At 35.0% G+C, this 21,322-nt stretch overlaps 4 protein-coding genes across 5 annotated transcripts; 2 read left to right on the top strand and 2 right to left on the bottom strand.

Moving 5' to 3' along the window:
- Positions 1-3,076: 3,076 nt before the first annotated feature.
- On the bottom strand, positions 3,077-5,215 carry LOC111452833. The gene is made up of 2 exons (XM_023093738.1): positions 4,514-5,215; positions 3,077-3,630 (listed from the first exon to the last, which is right to left on the bottom strand). The coding sequence occupies exons 1-2, from the start codon at positions 4,997-4,999 to the stop codon at positions 3,577-3,579; spliced, it is 540 nt and encodes a 179-aa protein (XP_022949506.1). The 5' UTR covers positions 5,000-5,215; the 3' UTR covers positions 3,077-3,576.
- A 1,618-nt stretch (positions 5,216-6,833) lies between these two features.
- On the bottom strand, positions 6,834-11,480 carry LOC111452012 (peptidyl-prolyl cis-trans isomerase CYP23). Of its 2 annotated transcripts, XR_002712068.1 has the most exons (9): positions 11,285-11,480; positions 11,068-11,181; positions 10,835-10,983; positions 8,552-8,624; positions 8,368-8,457; positions 8,080-8,119; positions 7,777-7,859; positions 7,623-7,704; positions 6,834-7,082 (listed from the first exon to the last, which is right to left on the bottom strand). XR_002712068.1 is itself a non-coding variant. In XM_023092529.1 (8 exons), the coding sequence occupies exons 1-8, from the start codon at positions 11,393-11,395 to the stop codon at positions 7,684-7,686; spliced, it is 681 nt and encodes a 226-aa protein (XP_022948297.1). In that variant the 5' UTR covers positions 11,396-11,480; the 3' UTR covers positions 7,334-7,683. The 2 variants fall into 2 exon arrangements, 1 of the variants encoding a protein (XP_022948297.1); XM_023092529.1 differs by lacking the exon at positions 6,834-7,082 and having other exon boundaries at positions 7,334-7,704.
- Positions 11,481-16,906: 5,426 nt separating this feature from the next.
- LOC111452066 (expansin-A15-like) lies at positions 16,907-18,073 on the top strand. Its single transcript, XM_023092598.1, has 2 exons — positions 16,907-17,131; positions 17,212-18,073. The coding sequence occupies exons 1-2, from the start codon at positions 17,008-17,010 to the stop codon at positions 17,829-17,831; spliced, it is 744 nt and encodes a 247-aa protein (XP_022948366.1). The 5' UTR covers positions 16,907-17,007; the 3' UTR covers positions 17,832-18,073.
- Positions 18,074-20,595: 2,522 nt separating this feature from the next.
- LOC111452673 (transcription factor CSA-like) lies at positions 20,596-21,260 on the top strand. Its single transcript, XM_023093496.1, has 2 exons — positions 20,596-20,827; positions 20,903-21,260. The coding sequence occupies exons 1-2, from the start codon at positions 20,671-20,673 to the stop codon at positions 21,250-21,252; spliced, it is 507 nt and encodes a 168-aa protein (XP_022949264.1). The 5' UTR covers positions 20,596-20,670; the 3' UTR covers positions 21,253-21,260.
- The last annotated feature ends 62 nt before the right edge of the window (positions 21,261-21,322 follow it).

Raw genomic sequence — 21,322 nt, 5'->3', positions numbered from 1 at the left:
CTACTAGAAAAAGAAACTGGAGAGAGAGAAACAGAGAGAGATTTAGCGAAGTCAATGAAGAGTTTTATTGGGCAATGCCATTTTCAATGAACAGACGAAGAGAAGAACCTCGAGCAATCTCCCTCTTACCATTTTTTACCTTATATATAAATTTTACTGTTTGAAACTTTTTTTTTTAATTTAAATTATTTAAGTATGAAGTAATACATTAAATTATATTCTAATCTGTATTAATTCATTTTTTTTAATGTTAATTTCATTTTAACTATTTTTTTAATTTTTTTATTCATATGTAATTAAATTTAAATAATTCATTTGTGGTTGATAAAATTTATAAATATAAAATTAAGAAATTTATATTTGAATTAAAAGCCAAATGATATGATTTTATTAATATTTTTAAGGTAATATTTAATAATAGAAAATACGGGAGTGGACTAATTTCTTTTAATATTAATAACTATTTAATGAGAGTTGAAATGGTTTTGCAATTAATTGTGGTCCTTTTTTTTTAATATTAATTACACCATTTATTGTGAGAAAGTTGAGAATTTGAAATAATATATATCATTAATAATTATTTTTTTTAATAAAATTAATAAGGGAGAGTTGGGAAGGGTTTTTGTAACGATTTTTTTTTTCAATTTTGTTAATATTATTTTTAATTTGCCCTAAAACAATATTTTAGATGTGATTGTCGTATTAACAAAACATCGCTTAAGGTTGAGGGCACGCTATGAGGCCAACCAGGGAACTCGGGCTTCAAACCAGAGGGATTATTGTGGTCTTCTTGAGGTGTTAGGTTATAAGTTTGACTTTATCACGTTTTTAGAGAAGATTTTTCTGAACTTGTCACTTTCTAATAAAATATTCAAGGCTTTAAGCTGATATTTGGACGGTTATGAGACCTTAAAGGGCATATTCTAGTCTTTTTGGGTGTAATGAGTGTAAGATTCTTCTCTCGTGATTTCACTGTAGTCTTTATATTATACCTAAATCATCACCAAACTCGAAGGGATTGTTCTAATCTTCTTAGGAGTGCAAGATTCTAATTCAGATTTATGAATATCACCTTCTTTGAGAAAAATTTGAAGGTCTAGAGACCCTTGGATTATCCCTATGATTGTCATCAAACCCGAATGGATTATTATAGTCTTCTTGGCGTGTTCGACTCTCATGGACACGTGAACTTATCACTTTCCTATAGCAAGTTTCAAAGCTCTAAGGTGATTTTTGGATTATCCTCCACATTAGGCTCTAGAGAGATTATTATAGTCTTCTAACATTAGGCTCTAGAGAGATTATTATAGTTTTCTAAAGGAATTTTCTTTGGATCAATCAATTGTCACTTTTACTGAGAAAATTTTAGGGATCTAAGATGATCCTTAGATTATCTTTACTTACCTCATTTACCACCACCAACAACCAATAGTCTTATTCTAAAGTCTTCTCTCCAAGAGCACCTCAGAAGAACCAACCCGCTTGCTGTAGTGAGGAACCAACCCGCTTGCTGTAGTGGGGCCGCCATATTTTTGTTTCACAGTAAGAGATATGGACTTTATGAGGTGATATAGAATAACCCAATTGAAGCGGATCATACATATGTAATGCATTGTATGTCCCATAATAGGTCTCTATCTTTATTACATCTCAGATTGGACATACTTCTATTTCAATATTTGCTTAGCCTATTTCTTTTTATGGCTTTCTCATTTCTTCTTCCAATTGAACTCCCAAAAAGAGTAACTAGGTGAACCGCTGATGACACGAGTTGGAGATATGCAAAACAAACGTGAACATAGATCATCGACCGGTAATCTTATAAAAAATTAAAAATAGGTTGTAATAGTTGCCACAATTTTTTTTTTAAATGTTTGACTAGTTTACTTTGTACTTTTTTTTTTTTTTTGTGTCATATTGTGCCAAATTATTATACTAGAAATTATTATTCTCTAGTATGATACATATTTTATTAAAATACAAATAAAATACAAATAAAATACAACTACGTTTTAATGTATAATATTGGAGTGAATATGGTCCACAATGTTTCAAAAATATAAAAAAATTTATTTTTTTTACTCCATTTCCGAAGCAATAGTTCTTCCTCCAAATTTATAGTAACTCACTATCTATTATGTCACCAATTTTAATAATTCAAACATTGACTAAATTAAAACCTTTTAAATTGAAAAAGCACCGAACAATAGGGACCAAAAACGTATTTTTAACGTACATAAATCTATTAGACACAAAATTGAGAGTTCATAAACTTTTTACACAACTAATAAAATTCAAATACCAAATAAACACAAGTTTCAATTCAAAACGTTTCAAACCTAAAAAAGCACATAAAACTCATCTCAATCATCTCAATGGAACTCGAAAAACTTCCCTTCAACAACCTTTTTTTGGGGAAGCTTGGAACTATGATATCCACTTTAGAAGAATCTTTAAGACTAGGAAGGAAAGGTACAAGAGTTTTGAAGACATGCCAGTAAACGAGGACAGGACGCATCATCTAATCGAAGACATGCCAGTAAACGAGGACAGGACGCATCATCTAATCGAAGACATGCCAGTAAACGAGGACAGGACGCATCATCTAATCGAAGACATGCCAGTAAACGAGGACATGACGCATCATCTAATCGAAGACATGCCAGTAAACGAGGACATGACGCATCATCTAATCGAAGACATGCCAGTAAACGAGGACATGACGCATCATCTAATCGAAGACATGCCAGTAAACGAGGACATGACGCATCATCTAATCGAAGACATGCCAGTAAACGAGGACATGACGCATCATCTAATCGAAGACATGCCAGTAAACGAGGACATGACGCATCATCTAATCGAAGACATGCCAGTAAACGAGGACATGACGTATCATCTAATCGAAGACATGCCAGTAAACGAGGACATGACGCATCATCTAATCGAAGAGTGTTTTCCTAATTTAAAGGATTCTAATGACTCTTATCCTGAATAGAACTCCCTTTCATTTTTTCCTACAAAAAATATATTCCGATTAGGATGCTAAATATTCCTAAGCTTCATGATAATAGAATACATGTAAATCCTCTTTTAGCTACTAAAATATCACTTTTGCAATGTACAATTTACAAGCCCAAACTTTATGGCTATAGAGGCAGCACAACAAAAACAAAACTTCTTTTTGTGAGTAGCCAATGCCAACCACAGCCAGAAGCAGTGATATACTTCATAAAGAGAGATAAAAAGCACTTACAACAGACAAGACGACTGCTAAACTTAATACCAGACATGACTTCTAGGATTCTTATAAGCCGACCCAAGCAACAATCTCCCTCGCTTAAATTCAGCTAATAATAGTATAGACTTGAAGGATTGGAGGCTAAAGATTTCTGTGAGCTCTTTATATGAATATATAATAGCCTCCTTATCCCCATCAGACAGGACTATTAGGAAACAAAGACTATACAAAACAAAAGCAATCCACAAATAGCAGAAACAAATTTACCAGACCAGCAAAGGCAGACTCTTGAACGAAAGCCTCGGGAAATCCGTAACGTTTCTTGTATTGGTAATCTATGATGCTGCTCGCAGTTCCCTGTCCTCGAGCTGAAGGTTCTGTGCTTCACTCTGAAATTATATGACAATCCAAAGAAGCAACCTCTTAATTAAGAACATATGACTACATTATGAAGAATTCCAATATAGTAATGCAAAATTATGACAAATACAAGAACAAGAGCCTAGCGACTATAAGATCAAAAGAAAAATGCATTGTAACTAAAAGAAAGATCATAAAGTTAGGAGTTACAACTTGGATGATCCTATTAATATCAGTTGATTCCCCAAGACATGTGAATGTATTAATACACAAGGTCTTAATCAGTCTCAATCTTAGCTGCTTGCAGTAATGGACATAAACATCTATTCAAGATTCATAAAGCCATCCACACCCATACCTCGCTTGAACGAAAGAACACGGCAAGAATATATTATGAAATGGCACGACGAACTACACCACATTAAACATTGTTTTTCCTTGAAGAGGCATTAATTCAATGCCCCAATGATTCACTCCATAGTCATGTCTCCGTAACTTAAAATTCGATGACAAACTTAACACGCATATCCTACGTTTTGATCATGTTTCGATCCCAAACCATTAACCTATCGCTACATGTCGACAAGAAGGTAACAAAGCAATGAATTAAAAAGAAGTAGTATCTTTTAACCAGATCATTCTATAAGATTTGAAAACAGGGAATCGACAATATTCCAGTTCTACAACATAACAAGGTAAATTAGAACATAGAATTATCGTAATGATAACTACATGTGAATAATAATACCAATGCTTGCTGATACATAATAACAACAATATTTCCCAAAACAACGCAAAAATTCAACCAAAGACATAAGCAAGCATCATAGTAACAACTTTTGCACCATCAACACGAATTCGAAACAAGTAAATATAGATGATAAACGAACGAAAACAGTAGCTGAAACGTACCATAGAAATAGCCACATTCAAATCGACAGAGGCTCCATTCAACTCGAAGGAATGATCAACAGGATCAGCGGCAGTGCAATCAGGCGGGGACTCAAAGAGAGACAGGGAGAATTGCTTGTCAACAACGCCGACGTCAAAATGAATCAAACCAGAAGAGGACAAATCGACGTGAATTCCTTTAACAGGAAACCAAAGAAAGAGCTCCTGCGAGGAAATTCCAGCCAATTCAGCGATCTGGCCATAGCTGAGGCGACCGGAGACATTAAAATCATAGTGAACCTCATTCTCGAACTTAGCATTGCAGGGCTGGTCGAGGAAGACCTGGAATCGGCCAGTGGAAGAGTCGATGGAGAATCTGGTGATGTTCTTGGGAAGAAGGCCGATGGGGAGGCCGTGAAGGTGGAGATGGTCGTAGATGGTGGATGGGTCAGAAGCGGCCATGAGAGGAGAGGCAAAGAAGAGGAGGAAAGCGAGGAGGAGGATCATGGCGATGGCGATGGTGATGGAAGAATTTGGAAGTGGAATTGGATTTGGATTTGGAATTTTTGAGAAATGGAGTTGGGATTGAGAGGATTTTGAGGCCGAAGAACGGAGCAGAAAAAAACGGCGCGAGAGCAGAGAGGCAAAGCCGGGGATGGAAGACGAGAAGAATGGGATTTTCTGAGGTTTGCGTTTCACTCTTTAATTTCCTTTTTCTTTTGCCAATTCTTTCCTTCACGCGCTTCATGCCGCGAGTGACCTTTTAACTCTCTAAAACCTTAATTTTATAAATATAGTAAAAGGTTGTTTCTTTTACACCAAATTTTAGTTTTTTTTCTTTTATATTTTCCTAAATATATAATTTATTCCTAACAAAAAAAATAATAATAATAATAATTTATTTTGTTAAAAAAGATGTGAGTTTAATAATACGGATTCTAACATATATGTTTCAAAAATACTCTTTTTAATTTTAATAATTTTTAAAAAATATCTTTAAATTTAAAAAAATTTCATTAATATACTTCGACTTTTAAAAAAATAAAAATAAAAAATACCCTCATTAATATTATAATTTTTTTTGTATCAAAATTATTTTTAATATTTAAGTAATTTGGATAAAAAATTTATTTCAAACTAATAATAAAAATTAATTTTAATATTTATTGAAATTACATCAAATAAATTTAGATATTTGAGAGTATTAGAATGAAACTAAGAGCGGACACCAAAATGATATTTAAATATTAACTATACTTTATTAATATATTTTAACCTAAATATAACTTAATCATTAAGAAATAAGTTTTTTAGAGATCAAAACGTCCAAACTTCACTCTCTATATTGGTAACGCTATATTCTTAAGAGAGAATAATACTTTATGATATTTTGTTCGTATATTCTTAGGTTTTTTTAATTTATTTGTGGATAGATATTAATCGAGTTTGATCTAGGTGTCGTTGATAAATGAAAAAGGATAAGAACGACAACCCTACCTCACCACGTGGACATCTCAAAGCATTGCATATTTTCAGATGGTTAACGAATAATGTTCTGTACTCGATTTTATGCCATGAATATTGCTAGATGGATGCAAGATTATTGATTGGGCATGACCAACTTGATTTCTCACGAAGGTTATATGTTATGGTCGAGGCATTTCTCGAGGACTCCTCATCCCCATCAAGTGCTTTGGCATCTTGAGTTAACATAAACAAGAGCTTCATATGGCTCGTTGTTGTAGGTGACAGTACAACATTTTTCAAAGAATTACGATAGAACTAAAACGACAAAACTAAAGTCATTAGTTTTTTTACTTTGAGAATATTATACCCACCACGAAATATGGGAGGATTACATTAAAAATATAAAAACTTTGGTAAATATAGTATTTTAAGCTATAATGATATTTTATTTTTGTGTAAAATTAAAACGTGTGTACAAAACTATATATTATAAATTACATTATAATATGATAAACTACATAACATAGTTTTATCAATAAATTACATGTTTTATTTGAAAGTTTCGAGAGAAGGGGAGGGGTTCGAGTTAGTCTCACCAAAGGCCAACCACCCGAGCTCAATTAAAGAATATAGCCTACAAAGGGGTTCATTTAAGCTATATATATATATAGATCAGTCTATCATGTGAATATCATTAAGCCAACTCGAAATATATGTCTATTTATAATCCATAATAGGAAAAAAAAATACATGTTTGGCTACTCTATCATGTGAATATCATTAGGCCAACTCGAACATATATGTCTATTTATAATCCATAATAGGAAAAAAAAAATACACGTTTGGCTACTCTATCATGTGAATATCATTAGGCCAACTCGAACATATATGTCTATTTATAATCCATAATAGGAAAAAAAAATACACGTTTGGCTACTGAACGGTTCAGTAGCAATTAAATCCATGAATTTTCAAATTCAAAAACTTCATCCGAAGTAGTTTTCGTTTACTAGCATTTTGGTCGCTTCATCCAAGTACTTGACAAAAACAGATTAACTCGAGATATCCATTTAACCTATAGGGTTGAAACTCACAGAGACATGCCCAAACATGGTGGGAAATCCCTGTTTACACGAGGAATGGAGTATTAATATGAATGAAATGACGATGACGATAAACAAATATACCAAACATATATTTCAAAATAACTAAATGTTCAGACTGTATAAGACAAAACTTGCACGTATTTGCATATGATGAAATAAAGGCTGCATATTAAAATTACCAAACATAATTATAAGTAATAAATTATAAAATCATTTACTTTAAATGAATAATCTCATTAAGAAAAAAATAATAATAAGCCAATGCTCATTCTGGAAACATGAAAACCAATACACTTGTTTTCAAAATTTGGCTTACAGATACAAATTTCCTGTATTTATCGTATTCCACAGCTTAAAAAGCATAAAAATGACACTTAAACACGAAATGGGTATTAATCCATGTCTTAGCTATTGAACTATATAAGACATTGAACTATATGCAGTTTTAAATATTTTTATTCAGTGTTTATACCTGCGTTTGTTCGTTTAATGTTCTACATCTTTGTGAGAAATGTGTCAACTAAGACGGTACAACAAAGATAAGGATTTGGACAAACCGTTTCTATTTGCATTCGTGTTCCAGTTTTTCCTATCGGAGTTTTTGTTGTCCTGCTCGTTTTAGGGGAAGCATTTCATTCTCTGCAGACAACAAATTAAAAGATCAGTTCATCTCTCAGCATTCATTGCAGTCTAAAACTTGGCTGTTCTTACCTGTTTTTCAATCTCGATAAAAGATGCAGCTAGCCTTCGCTTCAGAGTTGATCTCTCCTCTTCACAATGCTCAGAATTGACATCTAAACACAAAAGGGACCAAACAAGTGATGCGGAAGATCCAAAAGGATTTTAGGAGCTAGGATAATCAGAATAATTGAAAATATATGTTTTAAAGTATATCAGTAGATGTAAAACAAGCTTAAAATGCGCTCTTTGATGAGCCTGCATAGTATTAGGTCGTTGTTCCGGTAAAGGCTGATCCGAATGGAAAAGAGTAGCATGAGAGATTAACAATCTCACCGTAATAGTATGATGACAGTATTGTTATGCGCTCAGTCGGCTGAAAAGAAAAAAAGAAGATTAGTGATCGTTTTAAATGGAGATCAGTGATGAGAAAGATGAAAATGGCAATCACTGTAATGCAAAATCTTTTCCTGAAGAGAAAAAAATAGTTGAGTTTGGTCGAAATTGATCAAAACATGTAAAGATAGAGAGCACAAACTTGAATAAGTTCTTAAAAGGAAAATGATATCATATTCAGCCTCGATGATCCTACTGCTGGAATAAAAGAAAGCATAGTAAGTTTACCATTACAAATATACCCTCACGACGAGTAGGAAGTTCTTCAAGTTTTTTCAATGTATCGTCGCCTTTGGTAACTTTTCCAAAGATTGCATACTGTGAGTATCAGAACATATTCATTAGTTTTTTGTTCCATATATCTGAACTAAACAGAATTATTAGTCTGATACTTAAAATTGCAAGTGCATACTTTGCCATCAAGGTGAGGAGCATCTCCAAGTAGCATTGAAAAAGAGGATTGAGCACTGTCTGGATCATCATATCTACAGAGCTCGCAAGTAATATTTAAAACGGAGAACCAACCTTTTCATGTACAAATATAAACTTCTTTTGATAAAATTGAGAAGGAATATAATAAAACAAAATAAGGTCAGATAGCATCGTGTAACACAAAGGGTAGCAAGTTTAACATCTAAACGAAAGCCTGTTTTACAACTTCACATACGTACCAGGAAGTATAAGAGAATAACGGTTCAAGGAGAAAGTGCTCTTTTTTTCCTTTTCAAATTGGTGTTTAAGTGAAGCTAAATGATACAATCAACTGGAAAAATTTTATAAACAAAAATGTATCCTATATGGTATGACTATTTCAGCTGAATATTGACAGACAGGAAAAAATAAAGAACAAAAGAGCACAAACATGGACACAAAAACATAGACAAGACCCAACATGGACATGGTGACTTGAGCCAAAGGAAAAAAAAAGTGCAAAGGGGGGAGCCTGAAATAAGGAACAAGCCAGACAAAGGAACAATCCATTCTTCGCATTTCATTTATCGCTTTTTTTTATTTTTTATTTCTGTCATGCTTTTTATTAAAAAACCAAGTTTTCATTGAGGAAAAAAATGAAAGAATACAAGGGCATACAACAAAGAGCTCATAAATGGAGGCAAACTACAAGAAAGGTCTCCAATCAAGTAAAATAAGACCTAAAGAATAATTACAAAATGACTTTGTCACCCAACTCAAAGAGAAGCAAAGAATCTAACAAAAGACCAAACACCACACGATTTTAGAATTTGTCAAGACTTTATAGAGGATTCCTTTTGGACTTTTCAGTTAAAAGCTTCATGATGGAGTTTTGGCCAAAATCCATTCCTTGATGATTCGGTGGCAAATAGGTTTTTCGATAAAATAGATCTGTTTTATGTGGCTTCATAATTGAAAAGCTGCCGTTTAATGAGAGGTTCTTATAATTGTTGTTGAGTTTGGGTTTTTTTTTTTTTACATGAAACAAAGCTTTTCATTGAATAAATGAAAAGAGAATAATACTCATGGATAACACATTCAGCTTGCAAAAATCCACCGGATCTAGGAATTTTCTGCAATGGCTTGTTATTTGGGAATCAAAGCATAACACATTCAGCTTGCAAAAATCCACCGGATTTTTAGATTTACGTTGGAATTCATCCAATATCTCCCATAAAACCATCCAACCTCATTTTTTAATTCCTGCCGGAACCCTAACAGTATTTTTATCAGCTCCATTGGTAAAAAAAAAAAACGAAATTTATGAATACCAACCGAACTTAATTTACTTTTTTATGAACTCTAAAGAATCCTTTATCCCCTCTCAATTGATTGAAGAATTTAACATTCAAAGGACTTTTCCAAAGCTGAGCAAAAGATCGTTCAAACCAATGCAAAACATTAAATTGAATCTTGATGAAAAAAGAACGATTCCTTTTTTTCTCTTTCAGCAAATAATTCCCACGAAGTAAACGACGATACTGCAACTACTTTCCATGCTAGCCATTATAAAAAATGTAAACTGATCAATCAGATGAAGAAACTTATCTTGAATACTAGAATCAGAGCAAAAGAACGTGACTGAAGGCTAAAATGTGAAAGTTTGGGTTAGGAAGGAGAGAGGGGAGAAGGGAGGGGTTATTGATCCTGGATTTTAGTAGCCTCACCATCCAAATGTTGTAGGAGTTTATTGCTGATTGTTGAACTTCTGGGTGTTTCTTTTGCATAAGTTTTCAATCTTTCTTGCAACTCTTAGATATGTAGGGGACCTTTATATAATCTTAAAAGAACTTCTGAATTCTGTAATCTTTCACTATTGTAAAAATTCGTTTTCCTAATAAATTATAAAGGGAAGGGATTAAAAGTGGCATCAACAAGAACATCATTATCTTCTTTTCATAAACATTAGGCTCAAAATCTACTACTTACAATTTAGTCATTTTTGTCAGTTTCACATCACAAAGCTGTCCAAAGAAGGGATGGGGGGAACTAGAGAGAAGTAGGCGCCACGGGATTGCGAAATCATGATCTTCTAATTCAATTTGAAGGCCTTTTAATCGGAAATACAAAGAACCAAGCTAGCTAACCTCCAAAGATAGTAAGCATTCAAAGATTGAAAACAACAAAGATTTTTAGAACATTTAATCCTAACAACACACAATACAGACAAGACATAAGAAAGCAGTAGTAACTTCGGGCGTAGTGTAGTGTACAAAGAACTAACCTCCCCATAGAAAGGATCCCTCTAACGTGTTTGACAGAACTAAATTCACCAACAACAGTCTTCTTAGCTTCCGCCCTTTGCTCCTCGTTCATGGGAGCTGATCTTCCCCCCATTACATCTGCCACTTGCGCCACAAATCCTTTATCAACCTACCAATATGAACATATCTCACGCAAAATTTTCCCCACATAATCACAAAACGTAAAGAAAGAAAATACCAGCAGTTTTAATACCCGAAAAATGTGATTGGTGTTATAGCCTCCAAGACGAACAAGCTTGAAAATGTGGTCAACGGTTTTGGGCGCTACATTGGGGAAGAAACCAAATTCGATATCGCCATAATTCGTCTGGTTAATCGAAAATGAACATTGATCTATTAGCTAAGACTCGACAGTACAAGTGAAGTTATACATGGATTCGATTTTCATTAACAGAAAAGGTTTGAAGAACCTGGAATACAACACGAGCAGATCCGAGATGAGAATCCTGAGCTGAAGTGATGGTGAAGAATGCAAAGAGAAGATAACCAGCGACGATCGGCTCCAGACGAGGTCTCGGCATTTTGCAATTCGTTGGTGCAAAATGGCGCCCGATTGGGAAATTCTGCGTCTAACAGTCGAGTTCTAGTTTGCTCCCAGACGGTCTTTCTTCATACATTTTAATTCTTTTTTTAGTATTTATATTTACAAAAAATTTGAGAATAAAAGCAAAATAATTAAAATATAATTAACTTGAATTAAATTAATTCGAGTTTATTATAAATTTTAAAATATAATTTCTTTGGTTTACTATACTCATACATGTATTAGTTATAATTTATTTAATTTCATAATTATTTTTTTTATAATTTTTAAAATATATGTTGAAATTTAATTAAATTTTACGTTTAAAAATAAATAAATAGATATTTTACACGTTCACATTTTATTTTTTATTAAATATAAAAAAAAAATAATTAGATAACTTAAATATTTTATGATTTATTAAACTTAATAAATAGTTAGCCAAAGCCCAACATTCTACAGCCCACAATTCCAAGCCCAGCCCAGCCCACTACTTCTCTCAGACACTAGACCCAAATATTTAATAGCCCAACGTTCAAGCCCAATCTTTTGTCTTTTGCTTCCATCGTTTTTTCTTTTTATTATTTTTTTTTTATTTTAAGTCTCAAATTGCTGGGGAAAGAGAGGTAAAAGGGGGCAAAAACGGGTCGGAATCGATCTGAACCGACCTAATCAAGAGGCATTGAACCATCGTCTCTTGTTATTTTTTGTCACAGTGTTTACCTCTACAATTGTTACCATTGTCCATTCATAATAACCATTACTATCTTGTCGAACCACTCTAGTGACTCTTTTTGGCTGTGGTTGGCTGCTGATCATAGTATTTTTAAATAAAAAATTAATATAAATGTCATTTTGAGTATGAAAAAAACCTAACAAATTTGTATATAAAAGTATCCACGAGTATTTTAATTATAAATAGCTTTTATAACTTCGAGACAGGTTGATTTAAGGCATGAAAGAAACCAAGTTTCGAGCAAGCCCTCATTCAATGTGACCCTAACCCTAATCCAACTTAACTCGATCGTCTTTTGACCTAATTAAAAGACAAGTGAATAAAAATTCTAAGATGATCGTATGAATACTGTAATTGTGAGATCCCACATCTGTTGAAAAGAGAAGAACAAAACATGCTTTATAAGGATGTGGAAACCTCTAGTAGACGCGTCTTAAGATTGTGAGCCTGACAACGATACATAACGGATCAAAACAGACGATATCTATTAGCAATGGGTTGAGTTGTTACACTAACCCTAAACCTGATCTAACAAATTTTATCGTTGCTGTCACGTAGAAAATCAAGAGCATTCCCATTAGGGCGATTATCGGCTCGAGTTTAGAAAGCGGAATGTGGTGTCCCATGTGCAATATTGTACGAATCTAAACATCACATGTTTAATCATATCATATTGAAGGGTAAAAAGGTGATGTCAAATCTGAAGCCCTTAAGCCACTAAGATCTTGAAAGGTTGACCCATCAATCTCCTCCTCACAAATAAAGATCCTTACAGATCTTTCCCTTTCCCTGTTTCTTTTCAAATTCAAACCTGTCCTCCCAATAATACACCTACCTCTTCATTTATGTTCCACATCCACATGTTTCGATATATCGAATCTTCATTATCGAACCAGAGCCTTGTCGTTATGTTTGATACGAACGTGAAAGCACCAACTATATCTTAAAAACCAATCACCAAATCACGAGCCAAATCGCTTCAACGGATGCTTAACAACTTAGTGTATAGAAGCGTTGAGATACAAGTGAAACATCACCCAGATGATATGCATCGTGTGCAAGGTGCACCTCGTAGGCCAATTCTCGCACGTGTACTATGCCCACTAGCCCATGCATCTATTCTACGTATACTCATGTCCATACCCTTTATGTGCCTTAATCTATCTGATAGGAACGACAATCGTAATACAACGCATGCTTGATACAAAAAGGAAGAAAGTTTTCGAAGCAAGCATCTTCCACTTAATGCTAAACAAAGATCGCTATAGCTCGTTCTAGCTAGATATTGACGTATGACAACCACACCCATAAATAGTTGTATTACATTTATATTAACAATACTTTACTAAAAGTTGAAATTATAGCTGAAAGTACGAACATATCCTCAAGAGTCACGAGAATGCAAATATATCTCATATAAAACGCCTTAACCCAAGGGCAAAGTAGTAAAATACTATTTCGTCTTTGGTATTTTCTATTTTTGTTTCATTTTATATATGATATTATTATCCTTATTTGACTAATTTTGATTAAATAATTATTTCAAACTAAATTAATTATAAAATTTTAATTACTAAATTTCAATATTGGAAAGTACAAAAATAAAAATAAAATAAAATTTGAACCAAAACGAAATTATTTAGTTTAAATAATTTATAATTTTATAATTTTATAATTTAAGCAAATCTCATAAATAATTCAATAATCTCTAAGATTATCCTAAAATTTTTTTATTAAATTATAAAAAATAAAAAAAATATATTTTTTCAAGATATATGGATCAAATATATAATTTAATATATTTTTTTATTAATAATAATTAGAATATTTTTTAAAAAGAAAATAAAGAAGGTGAATAGAGCCAAATTGCATGTGCAGGGTGCTGCAATAAAGGACTGAACCACTTTCAAATGGCAGTCCTTTCAATTCATGCTGCCCTTTCTTTTATCCTTCATCCTTCTGCCGACCAACACGTTAACCACTCGTGTCTAAGGTTCAGAACACGGATTGACCTCAACATATTAACACGAGTCATTTGAATATAATTTACTTTTATTTACCTAATAGAATCATTTCAAGCCAAACACGTATAACTATGGTTAACCAACTTAATGGTTAGTCACTCATGTCTAGGGTTCAGAACATTGATCGACCTTAGCATACTAACACGAGTCATTTGAATATAATTTATCTTTATTTACTTAATAAAATCACTTCAAGCAAAGCACGTATAACTACGGTTAACCTAACTTAATGGTTAACCACTCATGTTTGACCTTTTAGCATATTAGCACGAGTCATTTGAGTATGATTTATCCTTATTCACCTAATAGAATTACTTGTATAAATAGTGACTTTCAATTATTTTAAGTAATTTTTAGTGATCTCTCATTTACTCACGTGTCACAAATGTTCACCGTCACAAAATCTAAAATGTTAAATCCAAAAAAATTATTGTAGCGTTTTCAATACTGTCAAGGGTTGAGCAAACACGTCTCAACCCTACATCCCGCAACCAAAGCATCTTTCTTCAATTTTTAGCATCTCGATGCTACTTTTTTGGTTGGATTCGTCTTCTATTCACTTAGTTCCTCAAGTTTATATTTAATTAATTTCAAACTCCGATTTTGCTCGAGTGATTCAAAATTTACAAAATAACCCAATATAAATGTGAAAATATACATTAATATATATATATATAGATATAATATAGCTGTCAAATACATTAGCATTTAAATTATGGTTATTAGTAATTGGCATTAATTAACCCTAAATCATAGAAACATAGATTCGAAAATCGCGGTGTTGTTCCCTCCGCAATCAGTTTTAAGAATTTTTAATTTTAGGGTTTTGCATGCAAATCTCAATATACATTATTTTTCTATTAATTTCCATGCAACTTGAATTAATTAGCCACCTAATCTCTCACTCCCTCTCTCTAATCAATTTCATAATCTCACTTAGAACCACCCCATATGCGTCTTAATCTTAATTAGGGTTTCAATTCAATCCTTTTTCGGACTTGTCTAACTTAGTTGATCAATGTCCTCTACGATTATATTCACGACGACAATACAGAAGGACCGAACCATGAGGCAAAGGAGACTCGTTCATCTTTAAGGGTGAACTTAGCCTCGTAGATGCCCATGACTTGGCATACTGGTTCAATTTGACCGTTCATCTTTAACCTAATTCTGTTTCATTGACTTTTCATTCAACATTCTAATAGATTTATATTTTAGGTCTGTTCGTTCTTGCGTCGCCTACGGCTAAGCGACGTACACTCGAGCCTCTGACCCCGGTTCAAGAAGAAAGTTTTAGAAAACGGGAGAAATAGTGTTATATGGGAATGTAAGCAAAAAGGCAACAACAATGACTTACTGCATATAACTATCGGGTAGGGAGAAGTTGACAATTGGTCATTGGGGCATTTTAGCCTTTGCAGGTGTAGACACAATTTTGGTGAACCGTCATACACCCTCATACCGACCCAATATGAAATGGTAAAGACCTATCTAGGATGAAAGCATGTAAAAAGGGTTTGGAACGGGCATGCAACCATGGATACAACACGTCCTGGACAAGCAAGATCGGGATATCTGTCATTCGGCTATTGACAACACACTCTGGACGTACATGACCGTGACATCCTCCCCCACTCAATTAGTTGATGTCCTTGTCAACTGACCCAAACAAGCAAGAAAAGGACATCTTATTTAAATTTAATAAATAAATATAACCATGTATTAAATATACTATGTAAGAAGCTGAAATTAATGAAGCATAGTGGCAAAAATAATGGCTGGATTTATGGAGAAGTTAATTTAGTTAAAGATTGTGGCACGTGGGGCGTTTATTATGGAGAAAAAGAGAGAGGACACGCATTCAACTGGTTCGAACCGGTTCACCGCGTTGTAATAAAAATAATAATGGCGCTTTTCCCCATTCTTTCTTTTCTTTCCCCATTTATTCTTTTTTATTATTTTAAACTTAAATTAATAAAAATATTTATAAACTTTATACTAAAATAAATGTATATTTAATAATATCTTTAAATTTTCATAAAGTTTCAAAAACACCATTATCAATTTTTTAAACACTTTTAATTTCCCCCCAATATTCTACCAATAATAAAATTAGATATATTTGTTATAAAATAAATAATAAAGTTATAAATATTTATTATTTAGGCTAAATTAATAAAAATATCCTTAAACGTTCTAAAATATAAAATAAATATCCTTATCATCAATTTTTTTTACTGAAATGGTCGGTAGTTTTGAAAAAGTTCAAAAATACCCTTATATTTAGAATTATATTTAAAAATACATATGAAAATTTTAAAATAGTCTGTCACATCTATTGACACCTCGTAAATTATATCTATACTTTTTAATGTTATTTTAAAAAATTTATGCATGTTTTTGAAACATGATACTAACGATAAAATTAAAATGTCTAAAGGTGTTTTTTTTTTGAAATTTTTAAAAAAGTTTATATTTTATAAATAAGGTTATTATTATGAAGTTTTTATTTTTATTTATATATATATATATATAGAATTTCAAAATTAAAGATATTTTTTAAACGAATATAATTTTGAATTTTTTAAAAAAAAATTAAAAATATTTGAAATAAAAGAGAGTTTAAAAATATTTTTATTAATTAGGTAAAAAATAAAAAATAAATAAATTGGATACGAAACATTTGTAAAGTAGAGTTAATTCTCTAAGTTTTGACCCGTGAGGTCCGCCATTATATATTGGGCTTCTTGGCCTCCACGAAATCCTCTGCTTAGTTCCGGCACGGCGGCCCCTCTCACCAGCGGCGCTGAAATCTCCCTCCCTTTCTCCCCCTTCCATTTTCCGTCTAAAATGGAGTTTCATATGCTCTTTCCGGTGGTTTTTTTCTCACTCCTTTCGTCCACCGCGGCAGTCGGCGAATGGACCAACGCCCACGCCACCTTCTACGGCGGCAGCGATGCTTCTGGGACAATGGGTAAGAAAAATTATACAAAATTTACATGTAAAATATTTCGGCATTTGGGGTTTAATGAAATTGATGAATCTTGGGAACAGGCGGAGCTTGTGGGTATGGGAATCTGTACAGTCAAGGGTTCGGTGGGAACACCGCCGCTGTTAGCACTGCCCTGTTCAACAATGGGCTGAGCTGCGGGTCTTGCTATGAGATCAAGTGCGTGGACGACCCTCAATGGTGTCTTCCAGGCTCTGTTTTGGTCACCGCCACCAATTTCTGTCCGCCCAATAACGCCCTTCCCAACACCGCCGGCGGCTGGTGCAACCCTCCTCTGCACCATTTTGACCTCGCCCAACCTGTGTTCCTCCACATTGCCCAATACCATGCCGGAATCATCCCCGTCGCTTATCGGAGGGCTCCGTGCAAAAGAAGGGGAGGAATAAGGTTCACAATCAACGGCCATTCCTACTTCAATTTGGTGCTAATAACCAATGTGGGCGGCGCCGGAGATGTCCGGGCAGTGTCGATTAAAGGGGCGAGAAGTGGGTGGCAGTCAATGTCGAGAAATTGGGGGCAGAATTGGCAGAGCAACAACTTTTTGGATGGTCAACCCCTCTCTTTTAGGCTCACCACTAGCGACGGCCGAACACTTGTTTCTAGAAACGTGGCTCCGGCCGGTTGGTCCTTTGGCCAGACCTTCACCGGCCGTCAATTCCGGTGAAGAGCTCACCGCCGTGAAAGGGTTGTTTCGTCATTTCGGTTATTGGGTTTTTATTTTTACTCTGTTTTTTTTGTTTGTCGGAGTAGTGGGCCGAGGTGGAGTCTTCTTAATCTTACCACCCGCCCTCCTGTGTTTGAACGTGTATTTTTATTGGATCTTGATGGGAAAAGTCTTTTTTGTCCCTCTCTTTTATTAGTTGCTTCAGTTGTATTGAGTGTGATTCTAATAAATCAATTCTTTTTTTTTTTTTTTGCCAAAAATTGAACCGAGCCAAACCAAAACAAACCGAACCAAATCAATTAGTTTTGTACAAATTTGACAGACTCGAGTTTTTTCGGTTCTCTATTTAGAAAAAGCCGAAAACCGAACTAAACCAATAGACCGGTTTATTGGTGAAGCCCCCATTTGTAAGCCCATACCTTATTTGTATCTCTAACCCAATAAGGCCCAAGGCCCAAGGCCCAAGGCCCAAATCTAAGTTAGGGTTAAAATAATCAATAACCCCGAGTTGGATTAGAAATGCATACACACATAACCAAAAATTTGAACGATATAACTCTGTTGTTTCTTTTCCTGTGATCGAGTGGACAATTAATCCATAATCTGAGCTGTTCAATTATCTCGTGATGATTAGATGGACACTTTAAGAAACTTTACCCAACTAATGACAAACCCAGTCAATGGAGCCGAGCTGAGCCGAGCTGAGTAAATGTTGCTCTCGTAATCTACATATTAGCATGTCATTCACACACACATGCATTAGGTCCTCAAATTGTACATCCATAATACATCTTAGTTCATCAATCCAGCTCGAGGCATAACGAGTACTTTTGACACAAGTTATGAAATCTCATGGGTTAAACTCGAATCAAACCATTAATACCCTACCGTATCTTTTTAGCACATTGTAACGGCCCAGATCCACCGCTAGCAGATATTGTCTTCTTTGAGCTTTCCCTCTCGAGCCTCCCCTCAAGGCTTTAAAATGCGTCTCCTAGGGGAAGGTCAGTGGTTTTGTTCTCCTCCCCAACTAATGTGGGACATCACACACATGGTCATCTTTTTCTGGTCCATTGGGGAGGAGAATTAAACATTTGAAGGAAAACCCAAAAGGGAAACCCAAAGAGGATAATATCTCCTCCCTGTAACGTCCCACACGTTTAATACCCTACAGGCGCCCTTCAACGGTAGGTTGTCCCATGATTCAAGTGGAGGGTTTAGGTAAGGTGCAAGAGTAGTGGAAAGATGTGGAGTGATACCCTAAAAGGGTGTACTTAGAAGTGGTTTTTTAGGGTAATTTTGGGGGTCACTGAATCCAGAAGTATGGTGTAAAGCAAAGGCAAGCTACCAAATAAGTAAGTGAAAGTGAAAGGAAAGGAGGAGGAGGAGGAGGCATGGTAGTGGGCAGGTCAGGAGTCAGCACACGTGGGAATGGCAGGAGAAAAGAAAGCAGTGTGCCAGGAGTTCAGACAAAGACAAAAGACAAAGACAAAAGACATGCATGATGTAGGCATCACACACCTACATTACTTTTACTTGCATCCCTCAACCTACCCATGTTCATTTCCAATCAAACACACTTAATTACTCCTCGTTCATCTACGTTCTCGTTCCACTTCTTTCTCTACAAGCTATAAATGATCAGTGTCTTCATGTTGTCTAAATAGGTCACATGCTAGATGATCAGTGTCTTCAAGTCTAGTTAGGTTTACAGGCTACATGATCAGTGTCTTCAAGTCTAATTAAGTTTACAGGCCACATGATCATTGTCTTCAAGTCTAATTAAGTTTACTGGCTACATGATAAGTGTCCTTGGATCTGGTAAGGATCACAAGCTAAATGATCAGTGTCTTCAATTGTGATTAGAGTCACCAGCTAGATGATTGTATTTCAAGGGTAGCGAGATAGATGATCCATTTTTTAACAAATTCGGGTCGTATACATATCTACTTGTACTGGTTTGGTTGTATGGGGTCAGCTATTAGTTTGTTTGTGTGTCTCTCTCTCTAGTACATCTTTGTTATGACTGGGACAGAAATTGAATGGAAACGTCTGCTATTGGGTTTCCCAGACACTGAAACCAGATACAATATCATTATTATAATGAACTATAAACAACAATCATCCTAAAATCCAATGCTTTGATAATAACAAATGGGAGTTTCCACCCGGTATTATACTATTGTAGAGGTTATTTGTTAGGTGATATACTACATCAATTCCAGAGAATAACAGAGTATTTTTTATAAGGGTATGAGAATCTCTCGTTAATATTTGTTAGCGGTGTGTTTGAATTGTTACAAATGATATCAGAGGCAGACATCGAGTGGCGTGTCAGCAAAGACTCTGAGCCCTGAAGAGGGGGTGGACACTAGACGGTGTGCCAAAGAGGACGTTGGGTCCTGAGGGGAGTGGACTATGAGATCCCATATCAATTGGAGAAAGGAATGAGTGCCACCGACAACGCTAGGCCCCTAAGGGGAGTGGATTGTGAGATTGCGAGATCCCACGTCAGTAAAAGAAGGGAACAAAACATCCTTTGTGACACGGTGAAAATTCTCCCTAGCATACGCGTTTTTTTAAAAGGGAAAGTCCAAAAAGGGTACTATATCTGCTAGCGGTGAGTTTGAGCTTGAGCTGTTACATGCTCCTAATAGGTAGTATCAAAGTCTAAGTGTCGTCTAAGTGTGGTGTGGTAGCCAAACCAAACATTATAAACTAAGTAGCACACTCAAACAACCCATGTCCCTCTAAACTAGAAAAAACTGGTGAATGTCATGTTTTACTTTCCCCACCCACAACCACAAGCACTCTAGAGTACACCACTGAGTATCATATCATGGCTACCAAAAGCGACATGAATTCAGGCACCAACGCGAAGGCTTGTGCGAGAGGGCACTGGAGGCCAGCAGAGGACGCCAAGCTAAGGGAGCTAGTCGCCCTATACGGCCCCCAAAACTGGAACCTCATCGCCGAGAAACTGGACGGCAGATCTGGTAGTGTGGTGGTTTAAAATCACAAGTTTTTAAGGTAATTCACTGACATGGGGGTTGTTGTTTTGGACAAGATAGGTAAGAGCTGCAGGCTGCGATGGTTCAACCAGCTGGACCCGAGGATCAACCGACGAGCCTTCACACAAGAGGAAGAGGAGAGGCTAATGCAGGCGCATAGAGTTCACGGCAACAAATGGGCCATGATTGCCAGGCTGTTTCCTGGGCGCACTGATAATGGTGTCAAGAATCATTGGCATGTCATCATGGCTAGAAAATGCAGACACCATTTTGGTGCTGGAAGGCGGCGCAGGAGAACGACAACCTCGGATGAAGATTCAGCTACAAATCAACCGCCGCCGTTTATGGACCGGCGTGTTGAACCGGCGTTGTTCTTCGACTTTCTTGGAGTAGGAGGTGGACCCACATGAAAGGCGAAGATCCATCTAAGCTTTTTTTTTTTTTTTTTTTTTTTTTTTTTTTTTTTTTTTTTTTTTTTTT

This window comes from Cucurbita moschata, unplaced genomic scaffold (genome assembly GCF_002738365.1).
Source record: "Cucurbita moschata cultivar Rifu unplaced genomic scaffold, Cmos_1.0 Cmo_Scf00014, whole genome shotgun sequence".
Lineage (NCBI taxonomy): Eukaryota > Viridiplantae > Streptophyta > Magnoliopsida > Cucurbitales > Cucurbitaceae > Cucurbita > Cucurbita moschata.
The sequence above is the reverse complement of the archived record's forward strand: the minus strand, read 5'-3'. Positions and strand labels throughout refer to the sequence as shown.

Excerpts from the sequence above, each read along its gene's own strand:
- LOC111452833 (XM_023093738.1), bottom strand. The coding sequence starts at position 4,999 with ATGATCCTCCTCCTCGCTTTCCTCCTCTTCTTTGCCTCTCCTCTCATG. Across the intron at positions 3,631-4,513 it reads TGAATGTGGCTATTTCTATG|AGTGAAGCACAGAACCTTCA; the intron begins GTACGTTTCAGC and ends ATATAATTTCAG.
- LOC111452066 (XM_023092598.1), top strand. The coding sequence starts at position 17,008 with ATGGAGTTTCATATGCTCTTTCCGGTGGTTTTTTTCTCACTCCTTTCG. Across the intron at positions 17,132-17,211 it reads CGATGCTTCTGGGACAATGG|GCGGAGCTTGTGGGTATGGG; the intron begins GTAAGAAAAATT and ends TCTTGGGAACAG.
- LOC111452673 (XM_023093496.1), top strand. The coding sequence starts at position 20,671 with ATGGCTACCAAAAGCGACATGAATTCAGGCACCAACGCGAAGGCTTGT. Across the intron at positions 20,828-20,902 it reads GAAACTGGACGGCAGATCTG|GTAAGAGCTGCAGGCTGCGA; the intron begins GTAGTGTGGTGG and ends TGGACAAGATAG.
- LOC111452012 (XM_023092529.1), bottom strand. The coding sequence starts at position 11,395 with ATGCCGAGACCTCGTCTGGAGCCGATCGTCGCTGGTTATCTTCTCTTT. Across the intron at positions 10,984-11,067 it reads ACACCAATCACATTTTTCGG|GTTGATAAAGGATTTGTGGC; the intron begins GTATTAAAACTG and ends TCATATTGGTAG. Across the intron at positions 8,120-8,367 it reads GTGAGGGTATATTTGTAATG|CCGACTGAGCGCATAACAAT; the intron begins GTAAACTTACTA and ends TTTTCTTTTCAG.